Raw genomic sequence first — 27,063 nt, 5'->3', positions numbered from 1 at the left:
TCTTTTACATAATTCTGAGTGGGAATCTATCATTCAGAAAAAAGGGTCAAATTACTGAGATTTTTAAAGATCTGAAAGATGTTAAAAATTAAACTTAAAAAAGGCTTAAATTCCCTTTCAAAGAACATTTGAAAATAAAGTACTTAACAATTTATTATATAATGGTTATATCATTTTATAAAATCTAGCTTCATGTGCATGATAACGGCATTGCATGGTATGGGAAAATTCCAATTTTTGGTAAATATTAATCCTGTTACAGCAAAGACATGCTTGTGTTCAGATTATTTTAGGGGAGAGTAATTTGTTCATGTCTTTTATTTTTAATATTACAGATATTTAATATGATATATACTTAAAAAAGTAATATGCATATAAAAAAGCAGTTTTTTCATTGTTTCTCTACAAAAACTCCAAAAGTCGGTTGGTTCACATTTGATAGAAAAGTTTCCTATGTGTTTGTGGGTTAGGAAACAAATTACATCATTAATGCCTCTGTTTTCTTCATATATGTTTGGGAATATGGTAGAGAAAAACATTTTAAAGATTTTTTCTTAGAATACTTATTGACAAAGTATAGAAAATTAAGCATCCTTTATCAAACTTTAAAGGTATGTAACAGATATAAATATTCATCATAGTTATTCTTTTTATGAACCTCTAACAGTAAGACTGTGTTGACTTTTATCATCTTGAACAGGCCAGAGGGATTTATATTTTGTTTAATGTGTTGTCAAATTAGTTATAATTCTTTAGTTTTGAAGCCAGGAATATTTCATCATTAAAACAGACTTTTCCTAGAGAAATTTCACTTATTCATTTTTATCCTGAAATATAAATTTAACTGGTTAAATATGTTTGTTCAGTATTTGCTTCAGAGACTTTTTCTGTGGATATGTATTTTGGTAAATGCATTATATTTTCAAAATTCTAATTACACATGAAAGAGTTGCTGTGTTTAAAAGAATTAAAAATTATTTAGCAAAAATGTACAATCTATAAAAAAAGAAAATTGAAATCTTGCCAAATATTTTTCCATCCACACTCAAAAAGAATGTAAGTAATTTCTGTGTCTATTGACTTCACATATATGCTGCACAATAACCATCTTTTAATATGTAGCTTTTGAAATTGTACTTGTGGAATTTATATGGGTTTTTTTTGCACTTGACTTTTTATACTGTTTTAGACTGTGACTAATGCACTACTGATGCCTTGCTATATTACAGCAGCTTCAAATCATGTAATTTGTATTTGAATCGTTTGACAAATTCACGTGCTTTTTTTGTGGGGGACACATAATTAACTTCTACTTTGAAGTGCTTAACATATAGGATTACCATTTCCTAATACTGTTCATTTTTATACTCTACTGTGGTTGATTAACAATGAACAAAATATTATTTACCAGTGTGTTGCCACACAGTTTCTTTCATCTTCATAGACCTATTAAGTTGTCTCTAATACTTTCCTTATGTCGGGACCGCCATTTTGTGATGAGCAGTGGTTTCTTTATCTGTGAGAGAGTCTATTACTACTACTCTTACTACCACTACTAATTCACCTCCTCTCCCCCCTCCTTGTATAAAACACATAACATGAAATCTACTCTCTTAATAAAGTTTTAGGTGTACAGTATTGTGAATTATAAGAGCAATGTTGTACAACAGATGTTTAAAACTTTTTCATCTTGCTTGACTGAAACTCTGTACCCATCAAATAACAACTTTCCATTTTTCCCTCTTTCTAGCCTCTGGCAACCACCATTCTATTTTCTATTTATATAATGTTGACTGCTTTAGATACCTCATAGAATTGAGTCATGCGGTATTTGTCCTTCTGTGACTGGCTTATTTCACTTAGCATAATGTCTTCAAGGTTCATCCACATTATAGCATATGACAGGATTTACTTCTTTTTTATGGTTGAATAACCTTTTATCATATATGTATACCACAATTTCCTTATGCATTTATTCATCCTTAGACATTATTTAGGTTGTTTTCACCTCTTGGCTATTGTGAGCAATGGTGATATGAACCTGGGAGTACAAATATTTCTTCAAGATCCTGTTTTCAATTCTTTTGGATAAATACGTAGGAATGGAATTGCTGCATCATATGGTAATTCTATTTTTAATTTTTTGAGGAACTTCCATACTGTATTCCATAGTGACTGCACCATTTTACATTCCTACCAACAGTGCACATGAGTTTCAATTTCCCCACCTACTTGCCAACACTTTCTATTTTTCTTTCTTTCCTCTGCCCCTCCCTCCCTCCCTTCCTTCTTTCTCATCTATTTTTTGGGTAACAGACATCTTAATATGTCTAAGGTGATACTTCCTTGTGGTTTTTATTTGTATTTCTCTGTTGATTAGTTGTGTTGAACATCTTTTCATATACCTGTTGATGATTTGCATGTCCTCTTTGGAGAAATGTCTATTCAAGTCCTTTGTTCATTTTTCAATCAGGCTTTTTTTTTTTTTGTCATTGAGTTGTAAGAGTTTTGGATATTAACCCTTGTCAGACGTATGGTTTGCAAATCTTTTGACCCATTTATTAAGATTGCCTTTTCACTCTATTGATTTTTTCCTTTGATGCAAAGAAGCCTTTCAGTTTGACATAGTCCCACTTGTCTGTTTTTGCTTTTGTTGCCTGTGTGTTTGATATCAATCCAAGTAATCATTATCAGACAAATGCTATGAAGATTTCCCCCTGTGTTTTCTTCTAGCAATTTTAGTTTTAGATCTTGTGTTTAAGTCTTTAATCCATTTTGAGTTAATTTTTGTGTATGGTAGAAGATAAGGGTCTGATGTCATTTTTCTTTTTGCATGTGGATATCCAGTTTTCCCAGCACCATTTGTTAAAGAGACTATTCTTTCCCCATTTTGCAGTCTCGGTACCCTTGTCAAAGATCATTTCACTGATAGATGCAAAAGTTGTTTTCTTGGCTCTCTATTCTATTCCATTGGTTTGTGTGTCTGTTTTTTTTGCCAATACCATACTGTTTTGATTGCTGTAGTTTTGTGATATATTTTGAAATCAGGAAGTGTGAGTCTTCCAGCTTAGTTATTCTTTCTCAAGTTTCTTTTGGCTTTTTGGGGTTCTTTGAGGTTCCATATGAATTTTATGATTGCTTCTTCTATTTCTGTGAAAAATACCATTGGAATTTTGATAAGGATTTCATTAAGTTGAATCTGTAGGACATTTTGGGTAGTATCAATATTTTAATAAAATTGCCTACCAATCTGTGATAACAGGATATATTTTCATTTACTTTTGCTTCTTCAATTTCATCAATATTTTGTAGTTTTCAGTGTACTAGCCTTCCATCTCTTTGGTTAAATTTATTTCTAAGTATTTACTCTTTTTGATGCTGTTGTAAATGGGATCGTGTTTGTAATTTTGTTTTCTAATTGTGTGTTAGTGTATAGAAACACAATTGATTTTTTTTATCTTGAATTTGTACCCTGTAACTTTGCTGAATTGGTTTATTCTAAGAGTTTTATTTTGTATGGGATCTTTTGTGTGTAATCTTTAGGGTTTTCTACATATACGATCATGTCACCTCTGAACAGAGATAATTTTATTTCTTCCTTTTCTGTTTTGGATGCCTTTTACTTATGGCCTAATTGCTCTGGCCAGTGCAATGTCAAATAGAAGTGAGAGTGGACATCCTTGTTTTGTTCCTGATCTTAGAGGAAAAGCTTTTAACTTTCTGCCATTGAGTATGAAGTTAGCTGGAGGCTTTTCATATATGGCTTTTATCATGTTAAGGTAATTTCTTTCTATTCCTTGTTGAGTGTTTTTTTATCATGAAAGGGTTTTGAATTTTGTCAAATGCTTTTTCTGTATCTATTGAGATGATTGTGTTATCTTTATCCTTAGTTCTGTTAACGTTATGTATCACATTCATTGATTTTATATGTTGAACTGTATTTCATCCCAGAGATAAATCCCTTTGATCGTGGTGTATGATCCTTTTGAAATGCTATTAAATTCAGTTTGTTAGTATTTTGTTGAAGATTTTTGCATCTATATTCATAAGGGATATTGGCCTGTAGTTTTATTGTAGTGTCTTTTTCTGGCTTTGATTATCACAATAATGCTGGCTTTACAAAAGGAGTTTGGAAGAGTTCACTCCTATTCAAAGTTTTTGAAAGAGTTTGATAAGGATTGGTATTATTTCTTTAAATGTTTGCTAGAATTCACCAGTGAAGCAATCTTATACTAGGCTTTTCTTTGTTTGGGTATTTCAATTACTGATTTAATCTCCTTACTAATTATAGGTCAGTTCAGATAGTCTGTTTCCTCATGTTTCAGTTTTGGTAGGTTGTATCTTTTCAGGAATTTATCCATTTCTTCTAGGCTACCAATTTGTTGATATATTGTTGTTCATAGTAGTCTCTTAAAATCCTTTTTATTTCTGTGGCATCAATTGTAACATCTTTTCTTTCATTTTTTATTTTATTTGAATCTTCTTTTTTTTTTTAAATCTAGCTAATGGTTTGTCAGTTTTATTGGTCTTTCCAAAACAGGAACTCATAGATGTGTTAATATTTTTCTATTGTTTTTATATTCTTTATTTCAATTATTTCTGCTCTAATCTAAATTATTTCCTTCTTTCTGGTAACTTTGGGCTTAGTTTGTTCTTTTTCTAGGTCCTTAAGGTCTAAACTTAAGTTGTTTGAAATCTTTCTTCTTTTGTAATGTAGGCGTTTATTGCTTCCCTTCCCCTCTTAGTACTACTTTTCCAGCATCTCATAAATTTTAATATGTTGTGTTTTTGTTTTCATTCATCACCAGGCATTTTCTAACTTCCCCTCTGATTTCTTTGACCCAATTGTTGTTCAAGATATTTCTATTTGCAAATTTTCCAGTTTTCCTTCTGCCATTAATTTCTAGTTTCATTCCATTGTGTTTGGAAACTATATTGGTATGATTTTAATCTTCTTAAATAATACTTGTTTTGTGACATAAAATGTGATTTATCCTGGAGAAAGTTTCATGTGCACTTGAGAAGAATGTGTATTCTGCTGCTATTGGGTGGAATATTTTGTATATGTCTGTTAGGTTCATTTTGTCTATAGTATTATGTTAGTCTTCTCTTTCCTTATTGATCTTCTGTTTGTATGGTCTAATCATTATTGAAATGATTTTCTGCTTGGATGCTGTAATAATTAGTGAAATCTCCTACTATTATTATGTTCCTGTCAATTTCTTCCTTCAGTTCTGTGAATGTTTGCTTCATACAAACATTTTGGTGTTGATTTCTTCCTTCAGTTCTGTAAATGTTTGCTTCATACAAACACTTCGGTGTCATGATGTTGAGTGCATATATTTTTATAATTATTATATCTTCCTGGTGAATTGACCCTTTTGTCATAATAGAATATCCTTCTTTATCTCTTGTGACAGTTTTTTACTGTCTAAATATAGACATCTTGGCTATCTTTTGGGTACCATTTGCCTAGAACATCTTTTTCCATCCCTTCACTTTGTGTCCTTAAATTTAATATGAGTCTTTTATAGACAACATATAGTTGGATCTGTTTTTTTTTTTTTTAAATCCATTCAGCCTCTCTTTGTACTTTGGACGGCATAATCCATTTAGATTTTAAATAATTACTGATAGGGAAGAGTTACTGTTGTCATCTTGTTAATTATTATCTGTCTATCCTATTTTCTATTTTGCTGTCTGTCCTTGTGTTTCCTTGTTTTTTTTTCTTTTGTTTATCTTTCATAGGCATTATATTGTGGTTACCATGGAGGTGCATAAAATATCATATAACAATTCATATTAAGCTGGTAACAACTTCAATTGCATATAAATTCTCTATGCTTTTACTACCCATTCTTTATGTTATTGATGTCACAAATTGCATCTTCTTATATTTTGTGTTCATTAACATTTTATGCTATAGTTATTTTTTATGCCTCCTCTTTTAACTTTTACACCAGAATTAAGTCATTTATATACCTGTTACAATATTATAGTATTCTGTGTCTGTCTACATGTTTACTTTTACCAGAGAATTTTATACTTTCTCATGCTTTTGTGTTGCTGTGTAACATCCTTTTGTTTCAACTTGAAGAACTTTCTCAACATTTCTGATAAGGAAGGTCTGGTGGTAATGAATCTCTCAGCTTTTGTTATCTAGGCAAATCTTTATTTCTCCTTCATTTTGAAGGAGCCAGACATAGTATTCTTGGCATTTTTTTCTTTAGCAGTTTGAATATATCATCTCACTTTCTTCTGGGTGTGCAAAGCTTCTGTTGAGAAATCCACTGATAGTCTTATATACAAGGTTTCCTTGTACATAACAGATTTCTCTTTTCAAAATGTGATCTTTGTTTTAACTTTTGACAATTTGATTATAATGTGTCTCATGTGGAGTTTGTGGTTTCAACTTATTTAGCATATATTAGGCCTCTTGAATTTGGGTGTCCATATCCTTTCCCAGATTTGGGAAGATTTTGGCCTTATTTCTTTAAGTAAACTTTCTGTCCTTTTTTTCACTCTCTCTTCTGTGGAACTTCCCAAATGCATATGTTCTTGTTGGTGTTCCATAAGTCTCTTAGCCTTTCTTCACTCTTTCTTATTCTTTTTTTATTTTTTATTCTTCTGCCTGGATAATTTGAACTGACCTACCCTTGAGTTTGGTAATTCTTGATCAAGTTTGCTGTTGAGCTCCTCTAGTGAATCTTTCAGTTTAGTTATTGTATTTTTTAGCTAAAGTATATCATCTATTTATTACTTATATAGTTGAATATATAACATTAGTGGTTGTTCTTAAGGAAATAGTCTTTACTTATTCCTAAATATGATTAACATATATAATTAATAATAGATGAGATGGTCCTATTTGAAGAACTTTCCTTAATAGGTAAGATCCAGGTTAAGTTTTATCCAAGGTGTTAGACCCAATGATATTTGAGCTGTAGAATTATAAGTTGTTTGAGCTGGAAAGAATATAAAGAACAATAAATACTTTTTACCTCTCAAATGCTGGGAATGCAAGAAAGGAATTTTATAACTCATCTTAAAGATCCAAGAAATTTAAAAGCATTATCCAAGTTAACATGACTAATTAATAGCGAATCCTGGATGAGAATCATGAATAGTGTTTCAGTATCCTTCTACTCCTAAGGTATTAGGTTGCCTCATATCACAAACTTCAGTGTATTGCTACCCTAAGATATTCAATTAGCACATGTTCCTTTTACAGTTTTGTTTTTATTTTTATCTCTCTTTAGGAAAAAAAGACAATTGAGACCCTACTCTCAAGTGCCTAAAATACATCCGCATTTTTCCAAAAAATATATTTACATACATACAGAAAATATATTTGGATACATTTATATACATATATAGATTTCATAATTCTTATATTCTCTAGTATTTTCCTCTCTTTATTTTTATTTTCTTGTTGGAATAGTCCACGATTAACCAACTTTACTGCTTTTGCTTTATAGAATCTGTCTGTCCAACACGAATTCCAGTGGCAGCTCGCGATGAGAAGGGATTTGATATTCTTTTAGGTTTGGGTGTAAAGAAAAAGGTTAAGAAAAGAATCCAGCTTTCACTAACAAAGATAAAAGGATATGAAGTAACATCAAAAGTTGATTTATCAGAATCCACAAGGTAAACATTATATGTTGATGCAATTTTTAAAAATAGAACTCTAGATGTGTTGAGAATTCTTTACAGTTACACATGTTATTCTTTTTCTAGCAATGTTTTCCCAGAAGGTCTTCCTCCATCATATGTATTTGTCTCCACTCAGAGATTTAAGGTCAAGAAAATGTGGGATCTATGGAGAATATTAACCATTGATGGAAGGCCACAGATAGCAGTTACCTTAAATGGTGTGGACAAAACCTTATTATTTACAACCACCAGCATAATTAATGGGTCACAAGTGGTCACCTTTGCTGACCCTCAAGTTAAGGTAAAGATGCCTGGGATAGTATCATGATTATGGTATTCATGGGGAAGTATCATTGAATTAGTGTGTGTCAGAGGAAGAGAGCTATAATTTTAACATGACTGGAGAGATTTTTGACTGCATATTTTAGTGTTGCTTTATTGAAGAAAAGCAACAGAGGAAGGAAAATTGTTTCTTAATGAGGGATAAGGGCTGAGGTGAACTAACAAGATTTGAATGCCTACTACTAGATGCCAGGCACATTTAATTGTAATAGCCACCCAACAGAGAAGTTATTGCTTCATTTTGCAGACAAATAAACCAATATTCAAGGCTACTAAGTTCCCCCTCAAAATAGCACAGTTAATAAGTGATGATATCAAGAATTAAATTTTGGTCTGGTTGATTTCAAAGTCCATGTTGGTCTGTTTTACACTGTGTGTCCTACAGGATATTGAGATAAAGACATATCTCCTAGAATATTAAATGCCAGGGAGAAGCCAGGTGTGGTGGCTCATGCCTATAATCCTAGCATTTTGAGATGCTGAGACAGGAAGATTACTTGAGACCAGGAGTTTGAGACCAGCTTGAGCAACATAGGGAGACTCCATCTCTACTAAAAATATAAAAATTAGCCAGGCATGGTGGCACACACCATGCTACTCAGTCCCAGCTACTCAGGAGGGTGAGGCAGGAGGGTCGCTTGAGCCCAGGAGTTTGAGGTTGCAGTGAGCTATGATGATGCCACTGCAGTGTAGCCCCAGCAACAGAGACCCTGTTTCAAATATATACATACATACCATGTAGATACTGAGTACAGAATTTACCTTAATTAGGAGGACATTTTATTTCCTAAAAAGGAATATGTATTTAATAAAATAGATAAACTTTTACAAAGTTTATTTTCCAAGTTGTGTTTTCAGAATACAGATGCAATAATAAAAGCAATTAACTTTTGTTCATTATTATAATTATGGTAGTCTAAAGGTATATTATACAATTTGGGAATGTACATGGTTATATATAAAAATATGCATTTATGCAATTTCTTCACTCAGTAGGCATATTAAATTTAAAAATGTTTATCATATGCTATCTTCACTGAAGCCAATGTGCTAGGTTCTATTAGGGCATTAAATATGAAATGTCTGATTTCAAAGCAAAGTTGTAGTTTACTGTATCTCAAACAAGAAGCAGTACAATTAATCAAAGTGTGTACCTAAACTGTCAACACAGTTTTGCCATCTTAATAGTAGCTTGTTTATGCTAGCAACAAAGAAGCCTGGAGAGCAAGTGGCGGTGAAATTGCAAAAGGCATTTTCCACAGCTTGTTGAAAATTGAATATTTTTCCTTGCAACAAGTGGTCCAAAGCCTGGAAGAAGTGGTAGTCAGTTGGTGCAAGGTCTGATGAATATGGTGGATGACAGAGAGTTTCTAAGTCCAGCTTCTGTAGTTTGAGCAGCATTGTTCTTTGCAGCATGTGGTCTTGCAAGAGGATTGACTTGTTTGTATTGATGAATCTTGGCTGTTTAATCACAAGCATCCTCATCATTTTATCCAATTGATTGCAGTAGACATCTGCTGCAATCAATTGACCAGATTTCATGAAGCTGTAGTGGATAATACCAGCATTTGACCACCAAACAGGCACCATTAGCTTTTTGTGATGAACATTCGGTTTTGGATTGTATTTCAGCACTTCATCTTTATCCAGCCATTGTGATGAATGCTTGTGATTGTCAAAAAGAATTCATTTTTCATCATATATAACAACACGATGTAGAAATGGTTCGCCTTTATGTTGTGACAACAGAGAAGGGCAAGCTTCAAGACGATTTCTCTTCTGATATTCATTCAATTCACACAGAACCCATTTATCTGACTTCTTTACCTTGCTGATTTGTTTCAAATGGTCCCATATTGTTGGAATAGTAGCATCAAACCTTGCTGCCAATTCATACATAGGTTGAGATGGATTCACTTCCACTATAGCTTTCAGCTCCTCATTATCCACCTTGGTCTCAGGTCACCCACGTGGCTCATTTTCAAGATGAAAATCATCAGAACAGAACTTCCCATCCCTTTTAATGTACGGTGCATTCATTAGCATATCCTTCCCAAATACTTCATTGGTATTTCAAGCTGTTTGTGCAGCATTTGTTCCATGATAGAACTCATATTCAAAAATAACACAAATTTTTTACTTATCCATGATCTCCCAAAAATTGCTCTAAAAAAATTTTGTAACATAATTATAAGCCAAAATGTGCATCTGAAAGAATGAGGATAAACCTTCACAATAAAAAAAAAACAAGACAAAAACCAAGAAGTGTCAAAGTGAAATGTCAGAGATATCAACTGTCAAACTTAGTACTTGAGAAAATTGAACAGTCCATACTTAATAACCTAATATAAGAAATGACAAATGAATAAGGCATGTTTCTAATTTTAAGGAGCTTATTTATAATGGGATATTCAAGGCAAATGTTATCAAATAGAAGTACAAAGCATTAGCGGAGTGTGAAGGGGAAAATGGGTTCTAACACAAAATATAGGAAAATCTTCATAAATGAGATGATTTTGGACTGGATCTTGAAGGCTATGTAGGATTTTGATGGAGAGAGATATAAGAGGACATTAAGTTAATGGTTCCATATTGAGTAGCCATTTGTGTAGTAAAATGCAGGTTTTTATTTAGAGAATATAAAGTGGTGTCTGTGTATTTGGAGTATAAGATGCATGGAAGAAAAGGCTAGAAAGGTGTCAATCCAATCTGTGAGGGGTCTGGGAAGCTATACAAAGTGGTTTGGGCTTCATTCAGTGAATGACAGGATTCCATCCAGAGGTCTTCACCATTGGTGTGTCATGGTCAAAGCAATCCTCTCCTCTCCTTTCCTTCTTTTCATAATGATGGTTTCAACTTTACTCTGGAATTATGCCAGGTCCTGAGGATACAGAGATTAATAAGATGGAACATCTCCACTAACAAAACTCTAGTGAGAGAGATTAATTCTGGTGGCAGTATGAAGGATGTTTTGGAGAGGAAAATGTCAGAGATCGAGATATATTTGAAAATTGTTGCAATAGAAGCAAGATATCCATAAACTAAATTATGGTAGTAAAAATGGAAATGGGGAAGTGAATTTGAGTCATGCTTAAGAAACATATTTTGTAGAACTTTACATCTGGCTAGTTATTTTGACTCAGAGAAAGTAACTTAAATTTTAGAAAAGGAGATAGTATTATCCAAGAGAAATAGGGAGAGGAAGAAAGTTTAGGGGATAGTTCAAGTTTATTTTTTTATGTACACTGTTAGGCTGATTTCTGAGACATCCTGGCAAAATTATTCTAGCCAGTATTAGAATTATAGGGCTCACGTGTAGGAGAGAGGTCTATGCTGTTGATGTTGATATGGGAGTTATTACACAGAAATTGTAATTGGCCTGTGGGAATGGATGAGATAGGGTGAAAAATGTCAAGGACAGACCTGTGAAGAATTCCCTCCTTAAAAGGCAGGTTGAAAGAGAGGAGCCCTCAAAGAGAGTGGGAGAGAAGGAGCAATTAGAAAGGAAGAAATAAAGATGATCAAGATGGTTCGAATCATGGAAGTTGAGTGAGAATATCAAGGAAGATGGACTAGTTACAGGGTCCAAAGTTGCAATGATGGAAATAGGATGAGGAATGAAAGCAGCCATTTGGATTCAGAGATTAGTAACTCATTTATGACTTTGAGGGAGTTTTAGTAAATTGTTTGGCACAACTACTTTGGGATATGTAATAAGAACTCAGGGATTAATAAAAGAAAAGATTGTTAGGGGTTTTATTTATGACTCTTCTATACTTTCTTCCTATAGACTTTATTTGATGAAGGCTGGCACCAAATTCGTCTCTTAGTAACGGAGAAAGACGTAACTCTGTACATTGATGATCAACAAATTGAAAACAAGCCCTTACACCCAGTTTTAGGAATCTTCATCAATGGGCAAACCCAAATTGGAAAATATTCTGGGAAAGAAGAAACTGTTCAGGTGGATAAATAATGATTTGATTTTTGCATTGTATAAAATGAAACTTTTGCTATCTTTTATAATGGTATTTACTATATTTAATTGTATTTAACTTAATTACGAATTCCCTTAGGATACTTAACAAAAGTGTGGTCAGTTCATTAGTGAAATTAATATGTGTGTATGAAAATGCAAAATTGGACTTCCTCTATTTTATAAGAATACTTAGAAAAATGTTCCTGTGGGTTCAAAGTAGTATTCTGCATTTCCAGGAAACATTAATTTCATGTTTCCCCGGAGATACATAGTTTAAATAACGAATTTGGAAAAGAGACTATAGTTTCCACTGTAAGTGGAGGCTATAAAAATTTCTTTGCAGCTGTGAGGATAAAATTAGATTAATGCATGTCAGGGTTTTCCACAAACAAAACTCTTACTTAAAAATAAAGCTATTGTAATATGTTCAAGTAATACCTAAAAACGTTTTGTTTTGACTTTTTTGATATCTCTTTAAACTGGAGTATCTGTGTTTGGGTGGAGAAGTGTGTATGTAAAAGCCATTTTTAGAAAAATCTTTTATTTGAAAAGGTATGTTTCTCCTGCTCTGCTCCTATTAAGGGAAGACTGTCATATTCAAATGTGTGTTTACACATGTGGTTACTATGTATTAATACTCCAAGTCAAATTGTAGTAAATATTTAAACGGTAGCAGGTGCTGGGCCCACTTATCACACAACACTCCATGCCAGCAACTAAATCTCTAAAACCAAAGAAACCAAAGATGACTTCTTGAGGCCACCATATATAATCAGGAATGTTGCAGAGATTTAGGATAAGCATAGAAAACCTGGTAAAGATTTTAAGTATCCTAGAAAATGCTTTTTAGACTAGCTCTTAACACAGGGCTACTAAGAAAACTATACTGGGTTCTAGATGGAAATCAGAGATTTGCTCTTGGTGCTATGTAATTTTTCTCTAGGGGTTATGTTACGTCACATCATTATAGTATATGTCAGGTATTCACATTTTGTGTTTTATTGTTTTAGCTAAATGCTCTGATGTAAACCTTACACAAGTACTAACTGCAGTGGCTGTTTCTGTGTATCTGAGTTGCTCTTATAAAGCAATTTGTTTGTGCCTCAACTTTAACTCTACTGGGTTTGTATTCCTAGTTTGATGTCCAAAAGTTGCGAATCTACTGTGACCCAGAACAGAACAACCGAGAGACTGCATGTGAGATTCCTGGATTTGTAAGTAGAATGGCTTATTTTTCCCCAGGTGTTGCATTTGTTCTTTTAAAGCAATAAATAAAAAGCAGATAATATCCGAGTCTTACATAATATATAGAGTTAATTTTGTTTTTTTTACTGTCATGGAAGTAAAGTTACATGGAGCCAACATATTTTGAGATTCATAATTGAAATCAAATTATGATGTGTCACTGTGCAAGTATGAATGAAAGACCACAAGAAAATGTTTTTTCCCCGTGTCTTCTCTGATTGTGACTATTGCAGTGCTCAGGTGAAGCAGCACTAGACCTACTCCAGAAGGCTCTGTCTGAATATTAGTGTGGGAAATACATTATTATATTTAATTAAATGTGTGGACAGAACACCCCAAACAGCACAGTTTTGAAGGGGAAGAAATCATTACTTTTATTTTTTGCACTAGCACTTTTCCTCAAACTATAATGAATAGTTTTCTTTTTGTTGTTTTTACCTAAGTAAGATTTTCTTATCATTCTAGGATATAAACAATGTTTTTATTTATTTAGCCATTTTCATTAATGTGTTAGGAGGAAAAAGATTATAAGTAAAATGTTACAGCATCTGATCACATGTGTGTTTGTGTGTGGGGGTGAATGTGATCAATCCCTTTTCCCCGGGGCAAAAAAATAGTGTATTGTTGTTAATGGAAATATGGTAGAATGTTGAAAAACTTTTTGACAATGTAGATTCCCAGTGATATTTGAGTTATTCATGGTTCTTTTAATTTTTATAGTCATGCTGTCATCATCTTCTTTTTTCCTATCAAATGGCATAACTTGTGAATCTACATGTTCTGAAAACTTAAGGACATAGACCAGCACATTTAAAGATCTATGATAAAATCAAACATGGAACCTTCTAGAAATGATTCATTCTGGGGTTTCTAGGTAGATAATTGTTTAAACACTATAGTTTTTTATTTTAGGTACTTACAACTTGGAATATAAATCTCCCCTAAAAGTATTAATAAGCCATTGCACTTGAGAGTCCATTGTACGTTATTTATTGATGTCTGCATTGATATATGACCATTACCATTACCCTCTCATACAATAAAAGCTCAGATTTAGATTGCAGATTTTGAATTTTTCTAGCCACTTTTTAATATTTTTACGTCTCCTTCCTTATTTTTAGCTGTGACTTCATGTGGCTTGTTTGCCTTTTATACTTTCATTGCCACCTTCTCATTTTTTGATCTAATTTTTTATTGTTTGGAAAGATTATTGACCTATTTAAAATTATATGTTATTCAACAAGAAACAAACTGTTTAGTGAGAAACTTTCTCAAAATAAGGTGCATAAAATTTTAATGCATATAGTTTGTGACTTGCTCCAATGACTTTTCTCTTCTGGCTCTTAAATGATTTCCAGAAAGTTCAAGAGAGCATGTAAATCTCACCGTGAGTTATTTTTGATCTTGCATGGCTATTATATTGAGCAGCTGTGGTGTTTTAATTTTCTTCTTCTACTCTTCACTTTTATTAATTTCCTTCCTTTATCCTATTGTTAGTGGAGTAGTAACATGCATAGACAAGTAATTTTTTAGAATAGATGAAAGCAAATATTTTGGCTCTTGCTGATTTTGATACTTCATATATCTCTAATCTGGACAATGAAATATCTGTAAATTAGGATGATAATTTAGAAATTTAATTAAAAACATATTTTAAAACACATTTGTTGTTTTTCTTTCAGAATGGAGAGGTAGGCTTGGATACTATTATTCTCCTTAAGGTAATATTTGCATTGTGGGACTGTTTAGCTTCCTTCCATCAACTGTAAGTATATCAGCAAAATAGAACCCATTTTTATGTAATTTGAATGTATTTAGTATTTACAGATTTTTGTGATTTGGAATTTCTCATTGAATCGGGCTAAATAAAATTGGAAAATGACTAAGATATTTTTACCATTTTACACAAACATATAGATACATACACATGTGTGTGTGCTTGCATATCCTTCCATGCTTGTTTATTTCCATTTTTGTCTTCGTAGTGCCTTAATGGTCCCAGTGATGTAGGTTCAACTCCGGCTCCCTGTATTTGTCCTCCAGGAAAACCAGGGCTACAAGGCCCCAAAGTAAGTAATACCAAATTTGCCATTTTTGTTTTAATGCACAAAGAAGAGCTGAGTAAACTCATAAAATTCCTAATCACCATTGACCCTGTTGTGAAATTTCTAGCAAATGTCTTATAACAGTTGACAACCTAAGTTTTAGTGATTTTTTTTTTAAAGCATATTCTAATCTGGAACTGCCTTTGCACATAAACTGATACTCCTAGCACACATTAAAGTGAGGGAGTATTATTTGCTTGTTTGTTTTTATTTCCCCCAAATACTGTTCCTAGATGCCAAGAATGAAACTTCCTTACAGCCTGGTAAAAATGAAGAAGGGCAATTGTTAAGATATGTTCTAAATTCTTAAATGTCTAAATTTTTAATTAGACAAATGATTTTCAGATGGAAAAATGAAGGAGAAATCTTAAATTGATTTTAATATTGTAAGTTTGATGTCTAATTCTAAAAATAGAGGCATATATATTTGTTTCACTTAATCATGTAATAATTCCTTTGGGGGAGTATATTCTTTTAGTGTTTTCCATATGTGTATACCTTCCAGTTGCATCTACATATTGATTTGTGTATATATGTATATGTACATTTTTATATGACTGAAGTAGCCATGGTATGCCTGCTATTTTGTAACCAGTTACTTTTTACATAACAACATGATCTGAATATTCTCCTATGCTATTTAATATGTGTATGTTTTTAAATAAGTTGATACTTATTGTGGCATCACTTAGACACAGCTTAAGATACTGAGAAGTTGAATGGTTTGCCCACTTATAGATAAATCTTCTTTATTTAACATTATTTTAATATATCACTTAAATGAAAATAATGTGTAATTTGAAAGAAAGTATGATTTCCTAGCCAGAAAAAGAGTGTTTATGTGTATTGATCACCTATTAGTTGAAATGACCATAATAATTTTTGTTCAATATGAATCACACTTTTCATTTAGACTGAATTTTTTGACTAGTGGTTCAATCACCACAGCTGAAAAAGTTTTAGTTTTTAGGCTGCTGAGCTAAAATAATTTAATTCTTCCTATCTTTGGTACATGTTTTTCCATTCGTTTTCGTATTAGCTGCTAAAATCAAGAAAGATATGTAATTTAAGAAGTATACATTCAGTATCTCCTTCAAAGAAATCTCTGACTTGGAATGTCACTATAGTACATAATAATCAATTTATTATTGTAAACTATTTTTAGATTGTATTTAGGAAAGTTAATCCAAGTGTTTTTAGTTTAGGTAACCATATATTACCTAGAATGCCTTGACATAAAGGAGAAATGCCTATAAGATGCTCCTATGGGAATATATACCCTATAAGACAGCTCAGTGTGCCCTACCAGTAGATTCTTTTAAAAAAATAATCATATAGTTTATTCAACTTGGAATATTATACATAGAAATGATTTTTATCTGCAAGATATACAGTGTGGAAATGAAAGACCCACACTATCTGACCTCTCAGATAGTGCTTTCCTGACTCTCAGTGAGGTTCAGGCACCTCCAGGGGCTCCAGAGGGCTGTCCACCTCTGGAGAGGCACTGAAGCCTCTGAGGTTTTCCGATTCTTCATTCTTGGTCCAATATATGCCTTGTAGTAATACCAATTTTTATTCACATATGTTTCTACACTAAATTTTTAACACTCATTGTTTTATGTGGTGAAGACTTTAATTTTCAATATTTCCAAGTTTCATGTGTTCCTCGTTTTCATTTTCTTTTCTTAGTCATAATCTAGCCCCATTGCCACCTACTACTTTAAGTGAAATAGCAGTTTTCCACCAATCTTCAAGTTGGCCTGCCTTCTTGTTCTGTTTTCCATTTTCTTCAGAGAATCTGGCAGGAGGACAGGAACACACACACACTCTTCCACCCTTTTAGGGCTCTACCCTGGACATGGTTCCTTACCCAGATCAGGGACCTGTATTTGAAGAACAGAATCCCTAGTAACACTCTGGAGTTGCCCTTCTTTTCAACAGAACCTGAACTAAAACAGATAAGACAGTTTCACTTCAGATGCCACTAAGACTTACTGCCCATTTTTGTGAGATGCTTTCTGGACAGTTTTGCAGATGTCTATCAAGTAGAGTCACCTGTGAAGAGCAGATCTGGCCTATTAGCCAGAAATATAGTTTTGGGACCTGGGTATTGAGTCATGAGATTGAAACAGATGAAAAATTATTGTGTTGGTAAGTGGGTAAGTGCTTATTCTAAGACAAAATCATCTGTTTAAAGCTAAGTTTCTGAAAAATATGACAATCATGTTGCAAAACTGTATCAAATTGACTAGATGCCCCACACTTAGACTTATGTCATTATAATGCTTCATCAAGCATTGAAAAATATGTCACTGAACTGTGAGCCCCTTGAAGAATTGCTTATTCATTTTTTCATCTCTAATGCCAAACATAGGGAACGACTAAATCAGGGAATCTGTTGGAATCATCTTTATATGCAAGCACTTCTTTTGTTCGTGATAAAGGTTAATAAACAGAACGTTCTCCTTTGAAATTCCAGTGTCTGGCACAGTGCTTAATAGTCATAATTTTTTTGTTGAATGAATTAGAAAATCGTTGAAAAAATAAGGTACACCTCTTCCCCCAATTAACGTATATGGGATCATGTTTCTGTTCTATGTGAAAGATCCAGGGCATTTTCCATTTGCAAACAATTCCCTTTCAAATAACCCATATTTGCAAATGACAGCTTCTTCCTCCACTTCAGTAGCCACATGAACATTTGTAAGGACCAACTCTCCACATTTGATCTAACTTTAAATGTTCAGAAGTGGAAAGAAAGCATTTTTTTTCTTCCTCTAGGTTGGAACAATTTCTTAATAACTTTTTTGCTCTGAAATACTACTTTCTCTGCAGCCACTTCCCTGTGGATGCCCGTTGTTTCATCATAATAATTCTACCCATTAGAGATGCATTTGGACTCTCCAGATACCCTCTGTCTAAAACACAAAAACCTTTGAAAAATTTTGGGGGCCACTGAATAGTTACATTAACATTTTTATGTTATTTTTCCTAGACTAAGTGGATTCCTCCTATCCTCGGGGAGTGAGTATTTGGGTTCTAAAGGAGGAAAGAGGTTGGTTTGGAGGCTAGAATAGGTCTTAAGTTAGATACTCCTGTGAAGACCAGAGGGGTAGCATGAAGGTGTAAGAATTTAGAGAAGAAGGCTTGAAAACATAGTATTTGGGCCTAGGCGAAGAGTTCCAAAGACATTTGCCTTGAATGAGCAACTTAAAATATTATTAGCTTACTTTTGCAAGCCCAGCTGTTTCTAACTTTAATTATTTATATTGTACTACTTTAGAGGCCATATTCAGAGATGTTTTAGGTTAGTCCATGACATTTCCACTCCTGTCAACAACTCAAAAATCTTGTGGCATTAATTCAACTCACCATAAATATGTATTGCTTTTCAGCTGAATACATATTTTTAAAAATGCAAAATGTGCAAATGTTTCAACTAAATTAGAATAAAGTGGATTGGAAATTTAGTCACAGTTATATAATAATGAGTGATATGTCTAATTTAATGTATTTGGACATTGTTTTCCATGTTAAATTTTCTAGCAGGACCCAGGTCTGGTTCTGATCAGTTTATGCATATTAATGTGGGCAGGGATAGTAGTTTTTAGGAGCTTGGATCCTAGGGGTGAACTGGCTGGGTTTGAATCCCATCTCTACCACTGCTGTGGGATCTTGGGCAAGTCATCTAACCTCCCTGGGCCTCAGTTTTCCTATATGGAAAATAGGAATAAAAATAACAAGAATCTATATAGAACTTAAGAAAATTAACAAGAAAAAAATCAAACAACCCCATCAAAAGATGGGCAGAGAACATGAACCGAAACTTTTCAAAAGAAGACAGATGGCCAGCAAACATATAAAAAAGTGCTCAACATCTCTAATCATTAGGAAATGCAAATCAAAACCACAATGAGATATCACCTAACTCCAGTGAGAATGACCTTTATCAAAAAGTCCCAAAACAACAAATTCTGGTGTGGATGTGGAGAGATGGGAACACTCTTATACTGCTAATGGGACTGCAAATTAGTACAACCTCTGTGGAAAGTAATTTGGAGATATCTCAAAGAGCTAAAAATAAAAATATCATTTGATCCAGGAATCCCACTACTAGGCACCCATCCAAAGGAAAAAAAGACATTCTACAATAAAGACATCTGCACTCAAATATTTATGGCAGCACAATTCACAATTGCAAAGATGTGGAAACAACTCAAGTGTCCATCGATGAGTGTATTAATAAAATGTGGTATATGTTCACCATGGAATACTACTCAACTATAAAAAACAATGGTGAAACTAGCACCTCTTATATTATCCTGGATAGAGCTTGAGCCCATCCTTTGAAGTGAGGTATCACAAGAATGGAAAACCAAACACCACATGTACTCACCATCAAATTGGTACTAACTGATCAACACTAAGGTACTCACATGGTAGTAATATTCATTGGGTGCCAGTCAGCAGAGTGCACTGTATGGGGGAAGGGCATATTTGTAATCCTGGCCTGGGTGAGGCCAAGGCATTATATGTGACCAAAATGTACCCCCATTATATTCTGAAATAAAAAAATACCTGCTTCATAGGATTATTATGAGAATTAAGTAATTCAATGCATGTAAATCTTTTAGATCAGTGCTTAGCATAAAATAAGCAATAGGTAGAAGGGGGAAGGAGGGAATGGGTAAACTCATACCTAACAGGTACAATGCACACTATCTGGGCATTGGACACACTTACAACTTTGACTCAAACTGTATAAAAGCAATTCATGTAACCAAAATGTTTGTACCCCCACAATATTCTGAAATAATATTATAATAATAAAATTAAATTTTTATTATAATTGGCCTTCTCTCCAGTCAGCCAAATTTATTCTTCCAATTTTGTGGAAACAACATGAAACCTACCAGCAGTTTTTTACAAATAGTTCAGTGAGGGCAATAGCCAAAATAACCAGTAAAATCTAACAGTAATAATAGAACCTACATAAAGATTATTTTCCCTCTTGAGGCTGTTGACCAGTCTTATAGTCCTTATGAAGTCACATTGGATTTATCTTGTGGGTGATATTTTCACTTGGGAACTTAATTTTGATTAATGTAAAATATTATTAAGTATGTCTTATAATTTCATGCAGCATAAAAACATGAGTCCCTTGTGCCAAAATTTGATTTCAGCCTCATTATAGTATTAGTAGATGTTAAACCTTCTCAGATCCTTTTGATATCTTAGGTTTAGCTGACATGAATATTTTGCAAGTAAGCAAGTCATTGTCAGGAGATGTGATTTGAAATAAGTCAGTCATAAATTGAATCTCTACTTGATACTCAGTGTTGTGCAAAAAAAAATAGTAGAAAATATAAATCTTGTTATGGAGCCTCAGTCCAAGTGATAAATAAAGACTAACCAATGGAAAACATTGAGAAAACACTAGTTATGAATAAGTGATCAGATGAATAAATGATCTAAGAGCTGCTATGGTGTTTCAATAGAAAAAGACAGCAGGAGAAACTTCAATAACAAGAAAGTTACAGTGATAGAGAATTTTGTCATGTTGACTCTTAAGTGGAAAAGGAAGAAATTTTTTTTCCCTAGGAGAAGAAAAAGATGGAATTTTTTGAAAGGCAGTGAGTCCAATCTGAACATGGGTAAGAAAGGATGGCGGGGAGACTGGAAATTAATGAGAACCTTCTCAAAATAAGGAGATAGAATTTCCAACTCCCTACAGGCCCTAAAATTGCTCCCTAACACCCAGCCAACACTGTGAACCCTTGGATTAAAATTACAGATTATATCTCTTCAGCAAGGCATTACATGTTTCAGCATTATTCCCTCCCACCCGCAAGCCCAGATTTATGGCTCTTCTTTCTCTCTTTTATAAAAGATATTTCCCTCTTCTCATCCTTTCCCCAAGCTAAACCTCTTGTTGGGCTACTGCTAAGTGAATAATAGCCCATCCCTTCTTTACTGGTTCCTTAATACAGTTCACTTAGTTCTTTCCATTTTTCCTGTTATGTTTCAGGAACAAATCTCCCTAGCCAGGAGTCTGAAGTACTCTTTCAGACCAGCAAATTTAACTCTGTAAAAGTACCCTTAATCACTGGGGTCCTATGTGAGTGATTCTTGATAAAAATAATGAAGAATTATTGAGTGACAATCAGTTGCCTGTATGTAGGAGTGTACCGATACTGATGGTAAACGCTTCATGTTTTTCAGCAAGATGCCCCATGTGGATTTCATGGACTCAAGGATAGATGAATATGATATTATTTTTATTATTTCTTAGAATGAAATTAATATTAATAAAATACCCTTACCTCACAAAAAGTGTTGCTTTCATTGCTTTTCTACATGGGTGGTAACCATCTGCATGGTCAGTACTACCCATTGGGCAACATATTAGAGTTCCATAGAATGTGCCTGGAGTTATTGCTGTATTGTATGGAACAGTGTTCTTTGAAGATCTTAGGTTTGAGAGGATAAAGGTCATTTTTTCATTTCTTAAGCATTACGTGTACTCAAGAGCTATGGGGGTTGGGAGAGAGTTGTTTGGCCTGGGCCTTGCTCTCCCAAAAATATTTAAGTTTTAGGATTTTAACATTATGTTAAAATTTGAGATTATAAATATAGACAAAGCAACATATTGACAGGATTAAAAGAAGTGACTGTTAGGCAGCTTTAACCTGGATTCCTACGCATGAGATCACATGGTCTATGGATTATTTTTTGTATAAATAATTATGAGTTGAATTATTGCATTATAAGACATTGATATTTGTAGTGCAACATTTAGTACAGAATTAAGTCTGTAGACTTATGAGTCAAATATTGCTATCAATGGAAACCATATTTGCTATGACACTTCACAGTCTGTTCAAAATTCTAAAAATGCACCCTGTCAAAAATATTGACATTTTGCATCAGTGAAAAGTACTTCACTCGTTATACCTGGCGTGCTCACAGAAATAAATCACTGAAAGATTTATACAATAAAAGTTCATATTTTAAACACCTAAAAGGTAGGTTTCTAAAACATGACATAATTTTTCTAACCCTATTTTGGGACTTTTGTTTTTAACATACAAAAGCCTCAAATAACGGAATTGATGGGTCCTGATTGCATCAATGTGGTTGGTTGTTTTTTACTGAGAATTTTTTTTTGCCTAGGGTGACCCTGGACTGCCTGGGAACCCTGGCTACCCTGGACAACCTGGTCAAGATGGTAAGCCTGTGAGTACTGAAAGCTTAGTCATCTCCAGTACTGGGATTATAGTGTCAAAGTAAAGATTGCACTGGGCAAAGTGAAACATGCAAGGAGGACTTTATTCATGACTTTTGCCATAGGAGAGAGAGACTGAACTCAACTCTGCTGAAACAAAGGGAGGGAGAGTTTTTGAGTGCTTGGGTGAGCTGGTGGAAAAGAACTAGAGGACTTAAACTGGGAGGTTGCTTAATGGGATGAACATTGAGATATTCCTCAGTTTGCAAATGTTTTCCTCTGCAATCAGGCTGTGTTTGCTAAATGGTGCCCACCAAAGTTAGGCTGCTACCCTCCCACAGAGACTGGAAAGTAGGGCACTGTTTTCCTTGATAATTACATTTCAAAGGGATGGCTCTCAGGTCCTTGAGAAAGACATTAGACATTCCTGGGTATAAAATGGGCACAAATCTTTTTAAAAAGATTTACATCTCAAAGGGACAGAGAAAGAATCCACAATTACATGTTCTCTGAAGTAAATGCTCTAAAGAAAAGGGAGGCCTGGAGTCAGGAAGAAGCCTGCCTAAGTTTAGTCAGGCTAAGGGTAAGGTTAAGTCCACCTTGGCTAATAGAATCAGCATTCCTGTCACTTTTTAGTTATATTATTTCAAAATTGTGTTCATCTTTGCTACAATTAAAAATTTGTCCAGTGAGTTCTCAGTATCATAAAGGGCTAGGTTTAGAAATCCTATCATCTTTTCCCTGCATGTCTCTGGAAGTTACCAAGTTAGAAATTTTTTAAAGGTGATATTATTTTCCTAAAGAATATATGCACTGGAATATATTTATAGTCTGACTAAAAAAATAATATCCTCTAAGGTTCAAGAGAAGTCTAGAGACATCTAAAGGGAACATAAATCAACTTTAAAGCATTTTAGGCAAATATTTATAGGTAAGTCACTGTCAGCATGTTTATAAGAGTAAACATTAAAAATTAGCTTTTGAATGTTAAATAATAATTATCACCAAAGGTAATATTTCCTAAAGACTTTCTTTATCATGAGACATTAACTCCTACCATGGAAGAGTGGGACTGTGGTATTGTGAGTCAATAATGTTCAAGGAATGAGAGAACTACAGACCTTATGTTAAATCATTAATACCCTACCCATCAGGATAGAAGAGTTGCTTAGGTTCCTGAGAGAAGTTTGCTAATAAATTAATACAAACCAACTAGCCAGCTTTTGAAGAAACAGTGATGTGCTAAGGCCTTTTATACCAGTGTTGTACGGGAAGGGGTTAGATAAACAGGTGAGCTCCTCTAGAGAAAGATTATCAAAGCAGAGAGGTTGGAGAGATAATAAAGTCGTGGCCAGCTGGTGCTGCAGAGAGCCTCGGAGCTGCCGTGTGATTGGGGCAGCGCTGCCCAGCTGACCCGCAGGGCTGCAGAGCGTGATGGCAGTCCATCTAGGGACTTTGAGAAAGGACATGACTTGCTTTGGTTTATGATTTAGAAGAATAAATATGAATGTTATCTGGAAAGCAGATTAAATAGGACAAGAGTGGAAAAAAGGGAGACTATGAAGGAGGCTATTTCATGATTCTAAGTGAGAGGTAGAGATAGAGTAGCTTAGACTAAGATGATGTGATGGAAGAGAGAAGTGGTCAGATTCTGGATTATTTTCAATATAAATCTGATCAGATTTGCCAAACAAATTTAGATGTGGGGTGTGAAATAAAGAGACAGATCAAAAAAGAATCAAAGGATTTTAGCTTGAGCAACTGGGTGGATTGTGGTGCCATTTACTGCACTGGAAAAAACTGGGGGAGAGGTAAGTTTTGTGGGGGGGGTGTCTTAGTCTATTTTATGTTGCTATAACTGAATACCATGGATTGGGTAATTTATAAAGAAAAGTTTATTTGGGTCCTGGGTCTGGAGACTGCGAAGTCCAAAAGCATGGTGCCAGCATCTGGTGAGGACATGTTAGGAGGCATCATGTGGCCACAGTGTGAGCTACAGGGAGGAGGATAAAGGCAAGCAAGAGAATGAAGGGGCAGAACTTGTCCTTTTTATCAGGAATCCACTCCTGCAATAATTAACAGACTCCCAAGATGATAGCCTTAATTCATTCATGAGGACAGTGTCCCCATGACCTAATCACCTTTTAAAGGCCCTGCTTCTTAAAACCGTTACAATGGCAATTAAATCTCAATGTGAGTTTCGGAGAGGACAAATATTCAAACCATAGCAGGTAGGAATTGAGAATGCATTTTTGGATATGTTGGAGGTATCCAGTTGGGACTCATTTTCATGTAGACATATATGGAGCCATAAGAGTGGATGAGATCATTTAGGAAATGAGTACAGATAAACTGAGCTTAGAGCTCTCTTACAGAGAAAAAAAAAAAAAACACAGGGAGAATCCATCAAAGGAAATTGGGAAGGCATGATCAGTGAGGTAGGAGGAAAATCAGGAGAGTGTGTCATCCTATCGGTTGGTCATTGTTGTCAAGAGGTCAAGAAAAATGAGACCTCCTAGACCATTGGATTTGCTGTATGGGGATAATTGAGGACCTTGATAAATAGAATTTCAGGGAAAGTGGGTACAAAAGCTGGGTTGAAATGGGTTAAAGAGAAAGTGGGAGATAAGAAAATGGTGACAGTGAATACAGATGCTTCTGAGAGATCTAAAGGGGAGCAGAGAAATGGAGCAGTAGATGGGGGAGATGTGGGATAAAAGCAGGGTCTTTAAAAGATGGGAGATGTTTTAGCATGTTTGTATGACTATGAAAATGGGGCAAAAGGGGGAAAATCAAAGATGGGGGTTAGGAGATGTTTGCAGGAAGAAAATCCACGGGTAGGTTGGAGGTTATTGACTCCAGTCACAAGAGAAGGGTTTGGCCTGGATGAGCATGGGCTGCTAAGCCTTATGTGGTGGTGGGGGCCAAGCCAATAGCACAGAAACAGCTAGGCAGTGTATTTCTGGGGAAGAGGCCAAAGACATTATCATGAGACAGCTTCTATTTGAATTGAATTGAATAGACTCCAAACCTAATATCTCCTCTTTTGTATTTATCTTCAACCCCTGTTATATGCTAACATTTGCATTGTAATTTCCCTTATAACCCATCCCTTTCTCACTTTAACATAACATGTCATATGACTTTGTTGCATTTCCTCAATGCAGTTCCTTCATCCCTCTGAAGATACTTCCCTGAGGTCCTGTGTGAGTTCTGTCCTAATCACACTGAGGAAGATGATTTTTGTAAATGTGAGCCTTCTCTGCCTGGAGACCTCTTTCCTGGGATCTATTCTTTCTAAGGCTGGCAGCTGAAGTGCTGCACCGACTCCAAAGCAGATACGCTCCATAGGCTGATAGGTCATCTGCTGGCCCATGATAATGACACAGAGCTCCTTGACAGCACTGCTAAATTCTTTAGGCTTTTTGTTTTTGTCAGTGACGAGGAGTCCTGGGCAATGTTTGGAGGGGAGAGCCTCGCAGGCCTTCCACAGGCTATTGGCCCTCAGTTTAATATCTTCCCATGAATGAAGTGCTGGAGATTAGTTATCATTAGCCTGCTATAATAGCCATGGATGTTACTCTATGACTGATTTAAGTTGTAATGGGCTGACTGCTTCACCTCATTCAGTACATGTATATATGTGTTTTTGTGTATGTGCGTATGATTTCATGTATAGGTATAGCTATTATAGTATCTGATAGTAGTATCAGAGAAAGAAAAAAAATTGTGGTAGGCAGAATAATGGTCCCCCAAAGATGTCCACGTCCTAATCTTTAAGACCTGTGAATATGTTACCTTGTACATGGCAAAAGGGACTTTGAAGATAGGATTAATTTAAGGATCTCGAGATGGGAAATTATCCTGGATTATCTGGGTAGCCAAATGTAATTCCAAAGATCTTGGTAAGAGGGAGGCAAGAGTGTCAGTGTCAGAGGAGATACAGTGACAGAAGCAGAGATCACAGTGCAGTAGCCATGTGCCAAGGAAAGTAAATAGGCTCTAGAAGCTGGAACAGGGAAGGAACTAATTCTCTCCTAGAGCCTCCACAAGGAATGCAGCCCTGCTGACACCTTGATTTTATCCCGCTAAGAGCCATTTCTGACTTCTGACCTCTAGAACTGTAAGATAATACATTTGTGTTGTTTTAAGCCACTGTGTTTGGGGTAATTTGTCATAGCAGCAATAGGAAACTGATGCACCAACTCAAATCCTGTTTTCCCAAAGGTATGACTTTTTCTTAAATACCTTCCCCCCCTCCACCACTCCCACTCCTGTTTCTTTCCCTCTGCAGGAGACGTGAGGTTGGGTAGCCAAGCAGGAAGAGCAAACGAGCCTGGGAGCCAAAACAGCTGAGGGTCATTAGTGTGTGTTCAGGGCCAGCACCCCGCGGGTGTGGGAAGGTGTGGGTGGGGCCTCTGGCTGGCTATTGGAGCCATCTGGACCAAGGAAACTTGGATGGAACAATTTGAAGGGAATTCTGCTTTGTTTGGACTTGTTTCTGTGCAACC

General features: G+C 34.7%; 1 protein-coding gene across 1 annotated transcript in view; it reads left to right on the top strand.

Annotated features, from left to right (window-relative positions):
- COL21A1 (collagen type XXI alpha 1 chain) overlaps nucleotides 1–27,063 on the top strand; it is a 189,192-nt gene that overhangs the window by 70,965 nt on the left and 91,164 nt on the right. Inside the window, exons 4-10 of the mRNA XM_045543782.1 lie at nucleotides 7,479–7,647; nucleotides 7,738–7,954; nucleotides 11,786–11,959; nucleotides 13,111–13,188; nucleotides 14,902–14,910; nucleotides 15,205–15,288; nucleotides 22,501–22,563. Of these exons, the coding sequence (XP_045399738.1) occupies nucleotides 7,479–7,647; nucleotides 7,738–7,954; nucleotides 11,786–11,959; nucleotides 13,111–13,188; nucleotides 14,902–14,910; nucleotides 15,205–15,288; nucleotides 22,501–22,563 (794 nt within the window). The remainder of the gene's footprint in view (nucleotides 1–7,478; nucleotides 7,648–7,737; nucleotides 7,955–11,785; nucleotides 11,960–13,110; nucleotides 13,189–14,901; nucleotides 14,911–15,204; nucleotides 15,289–22,500; nucleotides 22,564–27,063) is intronic.

This window comes from Lemur catta, chromosome 2 (genome assembly GCF_020740605.2).
Source record: "Lemur catta isolate mLemCat1 chromosome 2, mLemCat1.pri, whole genome shotgun sequence".
Lineage (NCBI taxonomy): Eukaryota > Metazoa > Chordata > Mammalia > Primates > Lemuridae > Lemur > Lemur catta.
This window is presented reverse-complemented; position numbering and strand designations above follow the sequence as displayed.